Genomic DNA, 18,078 nt, shown 5'->3' on the forward strand with positions numbered 1-18,078 from the left:
GGGGGGGGGGGCAAGAGTCGCGAGTGAGTTTTAACCGACACGTCACCTCTGGACAGGTGCTTGTGTGTTGTACACAGCCCATACTGTGGCCTATATGCATACAATAAGCAGAAATATTTAAAATATATAGATAGGGGCATGCATATTTCGCGAAAAGATTCCTCGACTAGCTGAAAATTAAAACACCGTAGCATCGTCTGTGTTTCGTGATTGGGTGAGTTTATTTCAGTTCCACGTCGACTGTCACAAACACCAATCACAGTAATTCAGTGCGGAAGCGAATGCGTCCTGAGTGGCCCGGTCAAACAAGGCAACGACTTCTCTCGCAGACGGCCGCCAATCACAAGTAAGAAACCGCTCGTGTGGGTGTAACTTGTTGCAGTCTAATAGGCATTCAGACTTATTCGCGAAAAATGACTGCCCCTAGTTATAGATGAACTTCCATAAAACACAGTTTTGACGCTTACGTTTATCAACCCTGTTTCATAGTCACGGTTTTGCAAGCGCAAGTGGACCCCACAGTTGGAGGGGCTTATTGATCCTAGGAGGCCCGGGTCCCCCCCCCCCCAAACACACACAAGATAGTAATGACATGACTAGTAGTAGGAAAACACTTGGTTTGTTTGACCGCCCGCGAGGTGACAGTCGCGGACACGAACCAGCGACGCCAGGCCGGAGATCAGGAGAGGATCCGGGTGGAGGGGGAAATCTCTGTACTACACATAACATGGAGGCCATTTGTTTACAAATTATATCAACCGTGCTTGTATTTGAGGTTAAAACGCCGAAGATTAATGCGAAAATGATAGAATATAAGAAACCTTCACGTTTTTTTTAAACATGAATCACTTTAGAAAGATTGATTTTATTAAGAAGAAACATTGTGCGAGAGTCTACACGCAGCAAAAAATACTTAATTATATTTTATGTCATCCAACCGCATCATACGAATACATTCATACATACAGAGAATAGATTAAACATAACCTCAAAATACTGGGAGAATATATATTTACACAAGTAAGTATACCAATCCTATTAAGTTATGTCCAGTTTAGTCTAGTCTGTTTTCGTTTCAACCCATATCGATATTATAAGGGTTTGTTTCAGACGTTTAATGTACATGAGCATATTAACCGGTAATATTTTAAACTAACTTTCTTCCGAACCGCTTAACTACAGTCGTTAATCAAAACAGGCTATAACAGCTGATACAATAATATAAACAATCGTCCGCCACATTAGTACGTGAAAATCCGAGAAAATAAATGGGGGAAAACCAACTTCACTTCTGATGGCTAACGCTCATCTCTGCCCCAGTCGGGGTTCCCCGGGTGCATCATCACTTCTGCCGGCCTCTAGCGCCGCAGTCCAGCCCTCTAGCAGCAAGCCAGGGCTCCCAACTGCCACATTTCATTCCTCGAGCACAATGCACGAACCAGACTGTGTTCTGGTTGACACGACACCGCGCAACACTGCTGCTCGCAATCGAGCTGCTTGTTGAAAAAGAATTGTCGAAATATATGTTCCAATAGACGCGGCTGGCGCATTGTTGAGGGCAAGCAACCTTGCAACTAAACCAAAATACATGCATTATGTATGTCTCAAATTTCAATACAACGAGTTTTTGATGTTTCGTGACCAGCACATTTCAAATATATGAACTATGTTGAAGTGCAACTCAACAGTTGATAATTTTAACAGAAGACGGGGGTTACTTTTGGAGTAAACAAACACGCTTGTATTTTGGTAGATTTCGAAGAAATACTGCCTATTGTAGCCGTTACCACGGTGCAACTTCAGGAAAAATTTTATATAGTTTTTAGTTTCATGGTCCATAGAACCAAAACCATCGTCAACTAAAAAGTGGACTAAACCAGAATAATTAAGGGAAAGAGTTATTTTTCTAATAAAGAGTTTCTGTGTAACTTCACGTGCTGGTTTGTGAAGTACTAACTACGCCCTCTTGGCCACAACATCCTGACGTCATGACGAAGCTAGGTTTGATGACAAAGTTTAATGGTTGTAAATTTTCAATATAACTTTGCACTAAAACTCAATTCCCTTTGTTTACAGTGACGTAGGGGCGCAATGTTGAAATGCCCGAGCAATTGTCGTCAGCCCGAGAAGTAATAGTGTTCATGCTAATAACCTTTGTGTGTGTTGTAAATTGTTTGGAATAAATTATATTTCTCTGACACCGCACACTCTGGCTAGTTTTCTTAAGATAAGGTACCTCCCAGTATCCCCAACAATGTGAGTGTTAAAACTGTTAAAAGAAGTATATTTCGTACCTCCCAGTATCCCCAACAATGTGAGTGTTAAAACTGCTAAAAGAAGTAAATTTCAAGGTGTTCTTTATTTCAGATGATTCGCATCCTTAAATATGATATATTTACAGTAATTTACTGCAAGGCAACAGTTGAACATCCATGGTCGCTCCCAGCAATGTCAGGAGTTGCGATGCCTCTGTTGTGGGTGCACCATCACCAGGTGACTGTGACTTATTATTTGGTCTACAGCATACGCCAACGACCAGAGACTCGAATCCTTAATCGAAACTCATTATAATTTTGTCATCGTTATAAATCACACAATCACGTGACCCCACGTTGGGACCAGAACCCACGCTGCGGTCGGCTGCGGCGGCGCGTGGAACTAGCGCGCACCTGGGCGGCAGCGGGAGGCCAGATAGTTCGCGCTGTCGCCGACAGATAGCGCCACTATCGCTACGTGTCAGGGCCGCCACACGCTGCCACTGCTGCCAACCGCGTGATCGCACTGGCTAAACTGCACGTGCTTTCAAACAAGAGACGTTATGAACAATGAAAACAGTTTTACTGCCCGTATGTTTTACTTTATTACTGCAACGAGAAGTTCACTTTCACTGACTCGTCCCTCGTACTGGCGTCCTGAAGAGGACAAAACTCTCGTCGCCACACCTGGAGGGGTTCATGGTGCTGGGGATGAAACGTTTAATAATTTTATTTTCCGAACGGACGTGTACAGTGATCGTAGTTTGCACAGAGTAAAACAGTCGGTAGATGTTGTTTCGTTTGGAGTGTGATCTACAGAAAACGTAAACATTTATTTATGTAAACACACACCTACACCAACAAACAGTAACATACACGGGGAAGGGAATCCTTAAAAAAAGATATTTCCCACCAACAACAGGAAAGAACTTGAAAGCGAACATCAGCAGTGGTTTAAGCCACCCCCCCCCCCTTTTTTTTTTTCTCTAAATGAAATTCTGCGTACGCGCCATGCCTACAAACCACTATTGAGTGGAGCAGTTTATTTCCAGGGAAGGTGCTGGGACACCCCTGGTAACTCAAGTATTGATTTCCTAACACTACACAACCTATCAGTTATGGCTAGAACTGCTTCTGTAACGGCGACATGCCGTTCAGTTATTCACTTGTGGGTGGGAACCACTCTGACTTTCCACACATGGATTGGCGAAAGCAAGTGGTTTCTCCTGAACTATAAATCTTTTGTTGATGGGAGTACAGATTACTGGTATTTTTTTTTTACCGATTATTTAGTTTTTTGTTATAATAATTCTCTTCTCTATCAAAAAAAAACTATTAAGATCAACATAAAGGTTTTGCATTTTTCCGGGTGAACATTATTTTGCGATCTTAAATTTTATGTGAATCGCAAATTTGAGGAGCAGTTTGGAAACCATCCACCAGATGTGACTAGCGCTGCCTGTCGATTCAAACAAGAGTTTTAGTGCACTTTATTACTCCCTCTCTCTATGGCGTGACGAACATTGCGCGAGACAAACTACCAGGTGGAATTAAGTGATATTACGATATATTGCTATTAGATGTGTCACTTATTATATGGTGAGAAACAATTTTCACTTCTATTAGGAAATTTTAAGAACTGGAGATATATTTTTACAGTAAATTTTTAAATTATAATAAAAAAGATTTAGCTAGAAGAATTTTTTTTATTATCATAAAGTTGGTATCGTAAATGCGAACAAACCAAATGTTAAAAGTGCAAAAGATCTACCACATGCCGAGCTGGCGTGACAACACACAGGTCCTTGTGCTGGTTGCTGGTGTGTTTCTAAGTGTCCGCGCCAGGGTTGCTTAGACATAACATAGAAACACACAACTTAGAAACACACAACTTAGAAACACACAACTTAGAAATACATAACTTAGAAACGCACAAGATAGAATTTTTATACCTGTTTTAAGTTGTTTTTCTTCGTTATAATAGTTCTAAGTTGTGATTTCCTAAGTTACAGTGTTTTTAAGTTGTGTGGTTCGGCGTTATGTGGTGCTAGTTACGTGTTTCTTAGTTATGACAGTTCTAATCCGTTGTGCCTAAGTTGTGGAAGTTATAATATTCTAAGTTACGACGTTTCTAAATTGTTTGGTTCGGTGTTGTGTGTTTCTAAGTTATGACTAGAGACCGGAAAAATTCGCGGGTTCAATGACCTCCAGGATAGACTCCAATATCCTCTACACACCCTGGCAAATGCCACCTGTACATTGGCTGCTGACTTGCGAGTCGTCTCGACTGGGTGGCCTGTGATTCGGCACTTCTATGAGTGAGGGTCTCTAATTGGCCCTCAGTCCTCCAGATTAACAGTGAACCAATGGCAGACGCAGCACTAAGGTATAATTATTTGAATTTTAGCATAACACGAAATGAACCCGCGAATTTTTCAAGTCTCTAGTTATGACAGTTATAGGTTGTGTGTTTTAAGTTATGATAGTTGTAACTTATTTTTTAAAATTATGTAGTTCCTAAGTTGTGTATTTCTGCGTAATGTGTTTCTAAGTTATGATCGTTCTACCTTATGGATAGAGACCGGAAAAATCCGCGAATTCATTTCGCGTTAGGCTAAAATACAAATCGTTATACCTCAGTGCTTCCTCTGCCATTGGCTCACAACTCACCTGGATGACTCTGGGCCAATGAGAAACGCCCGACCAAAGCTTTATCGAATCACAGGCTGCTACGTTGGGACGTCTCACAAGACAGCAGCCAATGAGTGGGTGGCATTTGTCCGAGTGTACGTAGAACTATGGAGTTCATCCTACAGTTCATTGAACCCGGTCCCTACTTATGTAACTTGTAAGTTGTGTGTATCCCTCCGCGCCAGAGGCGGTAGGCATAGAGAGCACGCGCGCGGAAGAGCTGGGCTCAGTCCAAATAAGCCCCGGGCGCATCGCGCTGCGTCACGTGACAGTGACGTCCGCAACCAGCACGGGCCGCCGCGCACTGCCAAGCACTGCGCGACAAGGCCGGTTACCCTTCCTCCCCCTTCCACCCTCCCAGTCACGCTCTTCCTTTCTCCCTCCTATCCTTGCTTCCTCTCTCCCTTCCTTCCTTGCTTCCTTGCTTCCTTACTCCCTCTCTTACACCCTTCCTTCCTTGCTCCCTCTCTTCCACCCTTCCTTCCTTCCTTCCTTCCTTCCTTCCTCCCACCCTTCCTTCCTTGCTTGCTCCCTCTCTTCCACCCTTCCTTCCTTCCTTCCTCCCTCCCACCCTTCCTTCCTTGCTTGCTTCCTTTCTTCATCCTTCACCCTTCCATTACATTCACAAACCTTAATTGGAAACTAGAATTGTATAAAAACTGAAAACCCAAAACAGAACATTGTATCCGCTATCAAATATTGTGTGTGACTATGCACTGAATCATATCAGGAAAAAAATAAATGCTCCCACGGTATAGGTGATGGCGTGACATTTTCCCTTCACATTACTGTTACTGGGTAATTTCCACGACGTTTCAAGGATTGCAAGTACATTGCCCGACTCTTCCTGGACCGACTGGTGCCTGGTTCGCCTGGCTGGGGGAGCTTGTACACCTCGCCGCTAGGGCGCTCTAGCTGTCCCAGTTGCCCCCCCCCCCCCCCTCACCCCACGCAAGGACGGCGCAAGTGTGCCAGTACTTCTAACCTCGGAAACGAGCAAATTCATATGTTTTCCTGTTGCAAATAAACTTAATACGGAACTCGAACACGAAATTTAACGTATAATTCTTTAAAATAATGCAGAGAGTGATAAATATACGAAAATGATTCATTTTTAGATAATAACAGTTAAAAAAAATTTCCCCCTTTTTTTAAAAACCTTAACTATAAATCTATTTAACAAGATATGAAAGAAGTGCGCATTACACAACGGAAATTCGACAGGCTGAGAGTCTAGTGCGCATGCGTGCAGTATCTGCTATAGCCACGACCACGAGTCAAAGTAGTCAAGATGGCGGACCCACATTTGGCCTCATGCACCTGTATATATTGAATTTCGCGAACATCGGGGGATGTACTAAGCGTATTTTTGTGCCAAAGTAAATTTTATGTTGGTGAAAATATCCCGGAATACATTTTGTAAACTTGACTGGTCATAACGTAATATAATAGCAACTTAAAATAACTATAATTTATTAACCAGGAAAATTATGTTGGGAAGAACTTGGCGTCAAAGATATTTAAATTTTTGTTGGTTCTCTAAAGCATTACGAACATGGTGCTATCTTTTCGGTATTTTTCAATCTAAAAGGTGCTGTTCAATAGATCCCGGCTTTGAACGTGATTTTCGATAAGAAATGTTATTAAAATACTGCCCATCTTGTTAAAATTCGCTAAACTGTTAATACTATAAAGTTTCCGCACGTTAGAAGTTATACTTCTATGGTATTACTAAAAAAAACCACTGGAACATTTTTAAACACATATTATAACAATAAGTGTATTTTCGTATAATTGTTTTTGCTTAAACGACTGAAATAAATCCTTAAATACTTCCTACAAACAAACCTTAAACAAATTGAGCTGATTCAACATTATATTATATTATAATATTATTAAAAAGTAAAAACAAAAAAAATCCAAAGAGAAGGGGTTTAGAAACATGAACCCTGAGGTTATCAAGCACGAGAAATACCACTGCGTCATCAGAACATTGGGAGTTGGGGTTATTTCTTACTATGAACATTTTAGTTTACTAAATATATTCCAGGAGAGTTTCACTATCATTATGTTTCATTTGGCACCAGTGCATTTGCTATGTCACCTAATTTGTACAAAAATTACTATATACGGGTTTATGTTGCTACACGTGGATCCGCCATCTTTGTGTCACATTTCCGTTCATCGACTCCCGTTCCATTTTCACGCAATGACTCCTGACAATGCACAATAGAGCTGAGGCCCTCGTCTCTAGACGCGAACCAGCACACACTGCGCGCGGCTGTGACCTTGCAGCAGGGCGATGCTCGCTATCACAGGCCTCGTGTTACCGAGATAACACCTCGCCACATCCTCGGGGCTCCAGGGAAGACGTCGCCGCAGATAAGCATCTGACACACATCTGCAAGTATCGCAGGCAGAGGCTCTCGCTGCTACAGTGAGAGCTGAGAGGGTTTGCAGGTTCTGTCTCGTCGCACCAGGGGGCGGTGGAGGATGGGGGTCATGCCAACACCGCAACGAGAGACGTGGTTCGAAGCCCGCCACGAGCCTCAGAGCCTCACTAACCTCACGAGCCTCACAAACCTCACGAGCCTCAGAGCCTCACAAACCTCACGAACCTCAGAGCCTCAGAGCCTCACAAACCTCAGAGCCTCACAAACCTCACGAACCTCAGAGCCTCACGAGCCTCAGAGCCTCACAAACCTCACGAACCTTAGAGCCTCACGAACCTCAGAGCCTCACTAACCTCACGAGCCTCACTAACCTCACGAGCCTCACAAACCTCACGAACCTCAGAGCCTCACAAACCTCACGAACCTCAGAGCCTCACTAACCTCACGAGCCTCACAAACCTCACGAACCTCAGAGCCTCACAAACCTCACTAACCTCAGAGCCTCACGAACCTCAGAGCCTCACTAACCTCACGAGCCTCACAAACCTCACGAGCCTCAGAGCCTCACAAACCTCACGAACCTCAGAGCCTCACAAACCTCAGAGCCTCACAAACCTCACGAACCTCAGAGCCTCACGAACCTCAGAGCCTCACTAACCTCACGAGCCTCACAAACCTCACGAACCTCAGAGCCTCACAAACCTCACTAACCTCAGAGCCTCACGAACCTCACGAGCCACACGAATCTCAGAGCCTCACGAACCTCACGAGCCTCAGAGATCACGAACCTCACGAGCCTCAGAGCCTCACAAACCTCACTAACCTCAGAGCCTCATGAACCTCACGAACCTCACGAGCCACACGAGCCTCACGAGCCTCAGAGCCTCACAAACCTCACTAACCTCAGAGCCTCACGAACCTCACGAACCTCACGAGCCTCACAAACCTCACTAACCTCAGAGCCTCACAAACCTCACTAACCTCAGAGCCTCACGAACCTCACGAGCCTCACGAACCTCACGAGCCACACGAATCTCAGAGCCTCACGAGCCTCACGAACCTCAGAGCCTCACGAACCTCGCGAGCCTCAGAGCTTCACGAACCTCACGAGCCTCACGAGCCTCAGAGCCTCACAAACCTCACTAACCTCAGAGCCTCACGAACCTCACGAACCTCACGAGCCTCACAAACCTCACTAACCTCAGAGCCTCACAAACCTCACGAGCCTCAGAGCTTCACGAACCTCACGAGCCTCAGAGTTTCACGAACCTCACGAGCCTCACGAGCCTCAGAGCCTCACAAACCTCACGAGCCACACGAACCTCACGAGCCTCACGAGCCTCAGAGCCTCACGAACCTCACGAGCCACACGAACCTCACGAGCCTCACGAGCCTCAGAGCTTCACGAACCTCACGAGCCTCAGAGCTTCACGAACCTCACGAGCCTCAGAGCCTCACGAACCTCACGAACCACACGAACCTCACGAACCTCACGAACCTCACGAGCCTCACGAGCCTCAGAGCTTCACGAACCTCACGAGCCTCAGAGCTTCACGAACCTCACGAACCTCACGAACCACACGAACCTCACGAACCTCACGAGCCACACGAACCTCAGAGCCTCACAAACCTCACGAACCTCAGAGCCTCACGAACCTCACGAACCACACGAACCTCACGAACCACACGAACCTCACGAACCACACGAACCTCACGAGCCTCACGAACCTCACGAGCCTCAGAGCCTCACGAACCACACGAACCTCACGAACCACACGAACCTCACGAGCCTCAGAGCCTCACGAACCTCACGAAACTCACGAGCCTCACGACTCGAAACCAATCGCTCGGAGGTCGGTATCCGCACTCTCGACACTTCTAGCGAGTGTTCCGCAACTCACAGACTGTGTTCTCAGCGGACTGCTGCTGACCTCTGACCTCGGTGGCGGCAGAAGCAGAGTGAAGGGCCTACAGCGCTTTCCGCATGTCTGCACGCTCGGAATATATTCCTGGGGCCACTATGTCCATAACCCACATGGATTTATAAATTAGGAGAAATTATTTCACGCAACGACGAGCTATTGCCGGGAAGACTGCGCAGAGAATTCAGTCAGTAGTGCTCAGTCGATGTGGAATGCACTATAGATCCAGTATCGCCCGCTGTAAGTGTGCCTTGCCATCTGAAGCTAAGAGGAGGAGGGAGGGGAGGGGAGGCGAGAGGTCAGATACTCGCCAGTGAGTCTTCATCGGGGTACCCCCCCCCCCTCCTTCCAGACTATCGCCGTGCATTTCGTCGCTGTACTGAAACAGCTGTGTGGCAGCCAATCAGTATTTTGTCAGTACAGACCCACGAAATAATTTGTAGCGTAAACAAAATAACTCCAACGTTTAAAAGACTCTAACATTAACCTGTGACCTCTGATAAGAGACCAGAATAACTCGCGGTTTAAAATCGGCGATAGGCTGCAGTCCAAGCAAGTTTATCTTCGTCCTGCTTCGGGATTGGCCGGCCACGCCTCTAGAACACTCCGCGGCTACAGTTAGGGAGCTGGGGAGAAGTCAGAGCCCGTCAGAGTATTCCTGAGGCTTCTCTCCTAGATGCTGTCCCCTTTAGGATGAACTAGGAGAATGCTCCAGTCTTCCAATTGCCTGAAACTGGCTTTCTCGAGGCCTCTGGTTGTCTACCACCGTCAGACTTGTAGTTTATGTATGCATACACGTGTGTGTACAGGGCGAGTGGGGGCGTCACCTGGCCGGCTGGGTCCGCGCGGGGGGCAGTCCGCCTCCAGCAGCGAGGGGCAGTCCGCCTCCAGCGTGTGGCGGTGCGCGGAGAGGCGGCGGGCGTGCTCGGCCGTCGTCACTCGCCGCATCACGGGCGCTGTCGACAACACTAGCAGCTGCCACCGCCGTCCGTCGACACATTCTGCCACTAGCACCCCGCGCCTGGCCTACCTCCGCGGCGCTGCGGCAGGGACCACTGTGACGGGACGAGCGATGCGCGAGCGCAGACGAGACGTACCTACACGTACCTATCTGTACTTTCATCCATCTTTATACCTGCCGCAGGTGTGACAATAGGTATATAAAATCACGCGCGTATGCCCATGCAAAGTTGTGTCACAATTTCAAAGAAATCTGTGAAGAACTTACGGGAGATTTAAGATTTTGAACGAACGAACATTTAATAATAATATTTAAAAAAAAATATATATATATATATTAATTACATGAAAGACAATGTACTTCTTAATGATCTTTCTAAATACATGTCGTGCAAACCAATTAATTCGGGATTTTTTTTATTTAACCTTAACGTGTTTTGCACAGGAAAACCCCATGTTTTGTCCTGTCTTGAATGACGCGGCACTCTGTGCCATCTCCCGAGAGATAGTGCAACCACGACCACTGTGTCCACACGCTGGCAAGACCTCGGGCTTCCAGCCGCCTGCACTCGCTACGAGGCGTGTGTGCAGATGGTAGAACCTTATCGCAACCTGCGTTTTTACACTGCTCACTGAGACGCAAATAACAATTTCCTCATGGAGTGTCGCGTGATGAAAGGCGCACTTCACGCCTCTCTGCTGGGTATACGCAGTAAGTACTGTGCTGAAATACTCGAACAAGCTTATAAACTGACGCCGATGTATGGCCATGCCAGTTACGTACTTAAGTTCCTTCTCTGTCGCCACTGTAATCTAAAAGCTTATGACATTTTAATAATGTACCAAAAATATTTTCTACCTAGTCCTTTTTTTATTTTTTGTTTTGGGCGTGATATTCGAGAATAAACACATAATGCTTAAATGCTACTAATTATTAAATAACAGGTGGTAATCTGCAACTCAGTATTAGTGCTCGACTAGTTTTACAAAGTCCAAAAACATGTTCCTTGTAAGGACCTTAGTTTGGATATTCCTGAAAATAAATTTCAAAGAGCCCAAAACAGAAAACGTTCATGTATCTTTTTCATTCTTCATTATCAATTTAACTTAATATATTATGGCAATAAATTTGACACTTTTTTTTCCTTGAAAATGTTAAATTATTATTATTAATATGTACTGAATATTTATCCTTTCTTTAAATTCAAGTAAATGTTTTGTTTTATGTCACGAAACAAAAATAAATATAACACACCCGAAAAGAAATTTTAAGAAGAAGCCGTTTAGAGCCTTAATACAAGTTGCCTTGCTGGCAGATATATTTTCTGTTTTAGATTCGTAGGAAAGTGGAAATACTTGCAACTCGTACTGGGACGTGCAAAGATTCTTCAAAGTTGTTTGTGATCAGATATCGTTTAGAAATATTCTTTTGGAATAAATGGTATTTGATTGAAGCTCTGCGCACCAATCAGGGGTCGGTCACCTAAAACCGAAAATAATTATTTGTGTAAAAAGCGGCATGACACAGCTACTTCAAAACGGCATGTTTTGTTAGTTTTGGTAAAACTGTGGCTAAGTTATGAAATTATTGTTAATTTATATACGATAACTTAGCGGATGACACTTGTTAGTTTGTTATCATTAAATACCTTAAAAGAAACGATGTTATATATTTTCACTCTCTCAATGTTTGTTTACTAAAAGGTTTTAAATAAAAATTTTTTTTGAACAAACTCACTAAACGCAAAATCGCGAAACATTTGAGTTATTTTTTTTTGGCTCGAATCACAGAACAGAAAAAAATAACTAACATAAGTTTGGCTCATATTCAATAAAACTAGGCAAGCGATAGTTAAAATAGTTCAACATAAGCGCGAAACTAACTGCTTATTAATGTGGAAAATACTTCTGAACTCTTATTTTGTGCTTGGTATAAATATTGAAGTACGTTTAATCGGCGACATCTGACAGTGGTTTGAGCATGACATGGCGAGATGAAGAGCATGGAGAGCATGGACAGCATGGAGAGCATGGAGAGCATGGACAGCATGGAGAGCATGGACAGCATGGAACAATGCAGAACTCACAGTGCGAGCCGGACGCCTTCTTGTTGCGCCGCACGAGGGAGTTCCAGACGCGGCGGTGCGCCATGGGGCCGCCTCAGCCCCGGAGTCCCGGAGCGACTGGAGCGACCGGAGCGACCGGCGCGGGCGACAGACGGAGCGACAATGGCCAGGAGAATCTGCTTCCTCATTACGCGCTGCGCCAGCGATCCGCGCCTACAGCCGCGCAACTCTGACGGCTACTGGCGCGCGAAGCACACGGAACAAAAACTTAATACAGGAGAAAACATCGTCCGAAAAAAAATCTTTGTGAAAGAAACTTTAACAGACAACAGCGGGCGCCGTCCGAAACGCATGGGTGCCGACTGGGTGCTGTACGAAATAGCAACGACCAGTTTGTAATACAAGCTACCGATACGTAGAACGAAACATTTCTGCGACGTCTCCGATGTGATCGATTCTGAAATGCTTAACCAGCACTGCGATCCCTGTTTTACAGCGAATTACAGACAATGTGAACGCTTTCAAAAAATTTGAACGTGTTTTCTTTCGATCAATAGGTCATACAAAAAAAATGTATCTAATATCTTGTCAGTTGGAACATTTAGAAGACTTGGTATTTTTAATCGCTTGAATGCTCTACAGCTATCTAATTTATATATTTCGTAGACTGTGGTTACTACGTTTACAATAATAATTTGCGATCATATATGTGGCTAAACTAAATTTTCAAATTAATTAACACCCATAATTTCACATTAACCACATTCAGAATCAAAACAATGTTTTCAGTATCACAGGAGCACGAAAATGTGTGATAAAGTCTAACTAGTATTTAAATTGACTCCACAAATGTAGTAACTCAAAATTATTTTCGCGGTACGTAAATATTATTGCTGTCACATTGAAATTATTTCCTTTTTGTGTTTTCAGCGATGCTCAATTGACAATCATAAATCAATGCAACACAATGTCGTCTGAAAGAGGCGAATGTAAGATTGTCAGCTTGTTGTTGCTACACGTCGTAGATGTGGCAACACTGTTTTTTCATTCATCACCGATTCCCGGAACTATCAGGTGGCCTCCCTGTAAGCATCTCTTAGCGGGGAGCCATATATTTTCGATCATTATACCAAGATCGCTCGTTTATTTTTCCAGCCAGCTTACAGAGTTAAAACGTATTGAAGCTTCGATAATGGGCAGAAGGGCAACAACCAAGAAAAAAAAAACCACAGCAGAAGAGAAAGTGTTAGCTATCTTGGAAATGTAATACGGCGTCCGCACACAACACAATGCCATCCCAACAACTGTGCGCATACAAAAGTGTTGATTGTAGCAGCTATCATTAAAAACCACTTCGATAGCAGTCACCAAGATTACAAAAAAGGGTCGATATCGCAACTTTCACAGCACGCAGTCGCTCCCCTGCCGCAGGTTTGTGTGTGTGAGGCACATCGCTAAGGGCGATACTAGCTGGAGCAGGCAAGGCAGTGTCGCTTCTACGCGCATAACTCACAACTATCGCGCCGTATGTTCGTCGTCTACCTTGCTTCACTGGAGGACAGACGGCAACACGTCAGCCTGACAACCTTGGCACAGAAGCCGAGTGATGTAATAAATGCCTTTCGTTATTTCATACTTTCCCTGCAAAAAAGTGATTCTCTAGGAACCTGAGACCCAGATAAGCAACTGCGCAGCACCGAGTAGAACGACTTCTCTGCGAGTAGTTTCCTCTCCAGGCGAGACGCAACTGTCATAAAACTAGTCAAGCTACTATTTAAAGGCACGTGAGAAAATCGAGAGTTCAATGACCACTAGGATGGACTCGACAGTCCTCTGAATATTCGGGCAAAAGTCACGTGTTCATTGGCTGCTCACCTGAGCGATGTCCGCAACTGGATTGTTTGTGATTCGATACTTCTTTGGTCAAAGATTTCCCATTGGCTCAGAGTCCTCCACGTTGAAATATGGGCTAGTTACAGAACCAGTCCAAAGGTATAAGTGTTTGTATTTCAGCCTACAGAGAAACGAAACGGCGTAATTTTCCGGTCTCTAATTTAGTAACTTTTTCGTACGAGCATTGACCGCCACCGTAACAGAGATTTTTCATCCTTTGGGCTGGGTCGCATCGTTACAGTGTTTCTCCGTGTCCATTCCTGGCTCAGGTTTGTTCAGGGCGTACCGAGAGAACTGCGGGCCAATCGTCAGTATTCAAGTGTGTTTACTCCCGACTCAGTCCGCGAGTTCCTAGTGTATGTTCAATGACCTTTAGGCTAGACTCCACAGTCCTTTAGCAGCTTTAGTTACTGCAGTGTGTTCCTTGGCTGCTGACTTCGTGACAGGTAGCGGACTCCGGTCTTTCTTTCGTCGCTGGTTTTCGAGGACTCTAAAGCTAGAGCCGTCTATTTTTCGCGAAAAGATTTTCACACCAACATTTTAGCAATGTCAGTGTTTCGTGGTGGGCTGGGTTTATTTCTCAGTTACGTGTCTACTGTGCACACTGTGCAAACGCGTCCTGAACGGCCCGGTCAAACGGGGCAATGTCCTCTCTTGCAGACGGCAGACCATCACAAGGGAACTGCAGCTAGCGCGGGCATACCTTACTGCAGTCTAGTGAGGCGATCAGATTTTTTTTTTCCCTCGCGAAAAATACATGGCCCTGCTCAATGCCCATCAGGGCGTGAGACAACCTCAGGTTCTTGGAACTGAACCTTACGCCTGGGGCGTCCCCTGTCTGCGGGGAGAAGCAGCCAGCACGCGTGCCAACTGCTGAGAGAGAGGGGCGTGACCCGCTGAGGCACCGGCGGACAGCGCCGATAACACGCGAGCGCCTCGCGATAACGGCGCTGACAGCAGCGCTGCAGAGTGGACCTTGCGAGCACGCGACTGTGGGCCGCTCGGGCAGCGACTACCAGCTCACAGGCTGTAGCAGTTGCGAACCTCCGGGTGTTCTGGCGAGTTTCAGGGTGCCCAACCTTTACACAGCGATGGCCATTTAAAAAAAAAAACACGTAAAAAACAGGCCGGTCAATTTGTATCACACATGGTTTTTTTAGTATCAACAACAAACATATTTTTTTTTTCATTCGGTGTTTCGATAATTTTCCGTTTGTGATCAAACATAAGAACATCAATTTTAAATTATATAACTTTTTTAACTGGAAAGTTTGCCAAATGTGTTATTGTGGTAGAGTTCAGTATATCTGTTGCGCCGTGAGCAGTGGCCAAACCTCGACGGTCCGCCGGTTCCCCGCCCTGACGGGCACAGGACTGTGGCGTGTGGCGTGTGGCGTGTGGCGTGTGGCGTGTGGCGGGACTGCGTGACGCCCGCGGCGTGTCCTTGTACGTCTCGTGACGTCACCTAGCCTCGCTCCTGGGCATCCTGCACGGCCTACCAGAGCAGGCCTCGTCTGTGTTCGACGTGACTGTCGCCGGTCAGCGATCAGCCTTCGACGATCACAGTCACAAACCGGAGAATCGTGGATCCAAAACTCACGAACAGTAAATTTATCCTCAGTAAAACACTATCTTCAATAGTCGTAGCGCGTTCGTGATCACTGTGAAAATAACTATAGTATATATATATATATATATCTTCTAACCATAAAATAATTAAGAAGTTATTGTATTTTTTTAAAAGTATTTAAAAGTAAAATAACTTTGCAGTTTATCAGTTAGCATATATCTACCAGCTGGCTACAGGAGTGATTTTGCGATACGCTGTAGCTTCAAATGCACGCGGGGGCCTACCTCACAGTTATACGACGGACGCCCTCGGAAGATTTTGAGCCAACGAGACAATCCCGGAACCAAAGCAGCGGCGAGTCACCGGCACATCACAGCTGAGGTCAGCCCCACTTCGCGCGCAGTCGTCGCTGTCCTGGCGGCGACAGAGCGGGTCACTGGGCAGCGACTGTCTGCCGTGCACGCCTCGTGTCCCATCAGCTGCCTCGCGAGAACAGAGCGGGTCACTCGCGCAGGCCAGCGCCAACGAGACGTACTGGAATAACCTCAGTCCGACCAACAACGAGACAAGGACAGTGTTGTAGAACTTCTCAAATAACAAATAACAGAAATGTTAATCCCGAGAATGCCGCGAATTTGTATTTCCCCGTTTCTTCGTTCAACGAACGTAGCTTGTATTTGAATTTACCTCCTCGGCTAGTTTTTGCCTATATATAAATACCGGAAAAATTCGCGAGTTCAATGACCTCCAGGATAGACTACGATATCCTCTACACACTCGGGCAAATGCCACCTGTACATTGGCTGCTGACTTGCGAGTCGTCTCGACTGGGTGGCCTGTGATTCGGCACTTCTATGAGTGAGGGTCTCTAATTGGCCCCCCAGTCCTCCAAGATTAACAGTGAACCAATGGCAGAAGCAGCACTAAGGTATAATTATTTGAATTTTAGCATGACACGAAATGAACCCGGGAATTTGTCAGGTCTCTACGCTGTATATCTGTGCCGGAATGCGAAATGCCCAAACTGAATCCGAACAGATGATGATACTGAAAGTATCGACGCAGGCGGCACCCAGGCGACTCGAAGAAGCACCCGGACACGGCAGCTCACCGGCACGGACACACGGACGCGACTGGCTCGGACCTCGCGGCCGAGGACTGAGGACCGAGTGCCGTGCAGGGGGGGGGGGGGGCACTTCCTGCGGCAGGAAGTCTCGCACGGTGATTGCATCCGCCGCGTCACGCCCCGGGCGCGGCTACAACAATGGCGGGCCGCTCCACAAGGCGAGCTTCCTCCGTGTGGCTTCTGCAGAGACACACGCGCCGGCCACACTCGCTTCGTGACACTCCAACACTCTTCCACGACTCCAAGTCAAACCCACCAGTACTGATGGGCCAATTAATTACCGTTCCCAATATTTAAAAAAAAATTCAATAAAATATCGTAGTATTTGAGTCACATCATTATTCCTAACTTTTAAAAAAATCCCTACTTGCACCAAATTATTAAACACAAAATTTTGTTACGCGATCATGTATAACCCTAATACTGATAACAATTCAAAATAAAATCAAACATGCTATACTTTTGAAAGAAAAAAATATATATTCGCACGAATTATGCAGCAAAATCGGGTAATAGTTTAATATTCGATTATATTTTCCATGGTTTACAAAAAATATTCTTGAATAAAACATCTATTAAAATATATGATTATACGCCAATTTTCGTAAGAAATAATCAGGAATATTTTGAAAAACTTTTTCATACATGCAAAAAATATATAGCCTTATATTGTACAAATTTAAAATATATTTATTGTAGTAATAAAAAAAACTATTTCTTGGCAACTGTTTTCCACAAATATTGTTTTTAAAAGTACCGATTTTTTTTTTATGTATATGGCTGGAAAAATTCGCGGTCACTGTTCATTAGCTACTGACTCGTGACAAGTGTTATCTGGAATTCCCTTTGATTCGATACTTATTTTATCGAGGGTTTATGATTGGCTCAGAGTCCTTCAGGTAAACTGCGGTCCAATCACTGAAGCAGCATGAGAAGGCGAGCGAATTCAGATTCTAGCCCATCACGAAATGAAGCCGCGAAATTTTTTTCCCGGTATCTACCGGGAGCACAAATCTTGCATTCTGTTCGCGTCATTAGGGTTACGACGTAAGTGAAGAGGGGGGTGCTGTCACATCTTAGAAACACACAACTTAGAAGCACATAACTTAGAAAAAAACAAGATAGTTATGCCTGTTCTAAGCTGTTTTTCTAAGTTGTGCTTTTCTAAGTTATGGTGTTTCTAAGTTACGTGTTTCTAAGTT

General features: G+C 45.1%; 1 protein-coding gene across 8 annotated transcripts in view; it reads right to left on the reverse strand.

Moving 5' to 3' along the window:
- LOC134537324 (ras GTPase-activating protein raskol) overlaps window positions 1-18,078 on the reverse strand; it is a 327,338-nt gene that overhangs the window by 132,478 nt on the left and 176,782 nt on the right. For 2 of the 8 annotated variants that reach the window (XM_063377635.1, XM_063377630.1), the window contains exons 1-2: window positions 12,309-16,855; window positions 10,089-10,217 (exon numbers count right to left, since the gene is read on the reverse strand). The exons of 2 other annotated variants lie outside the window; for them this stretch is intronic. In XM_063377635.1, the coding sequence (XP_063233705.1) occupies window positions 10,089-10,217; window positions 12,309-12,372 (193 nt within the window). In that variant the 5' untranslated portion in view covers window positions 12,373-16,855. 4 more of the 8 variants (XM_063377640.1, XM_063377637.1, XM_063377632.1 and 1 more) reach the window with 3 other exon arrangements.

This window comes from Bacillus rossius, chromosome 12, assembly GCF_032445375.1.
Source record: "Bacillus rossius redtenbacheri isolate Brsri chromosome 12, Brsri_v3, whole genome shotgun sequence".
NCBI classification, from domain to species: Eukaryota; Metazoa; Arthropoda; class Insecta; order Phasmatodea; family Bacillidae; genus Bacillus; species Bacillus rossius.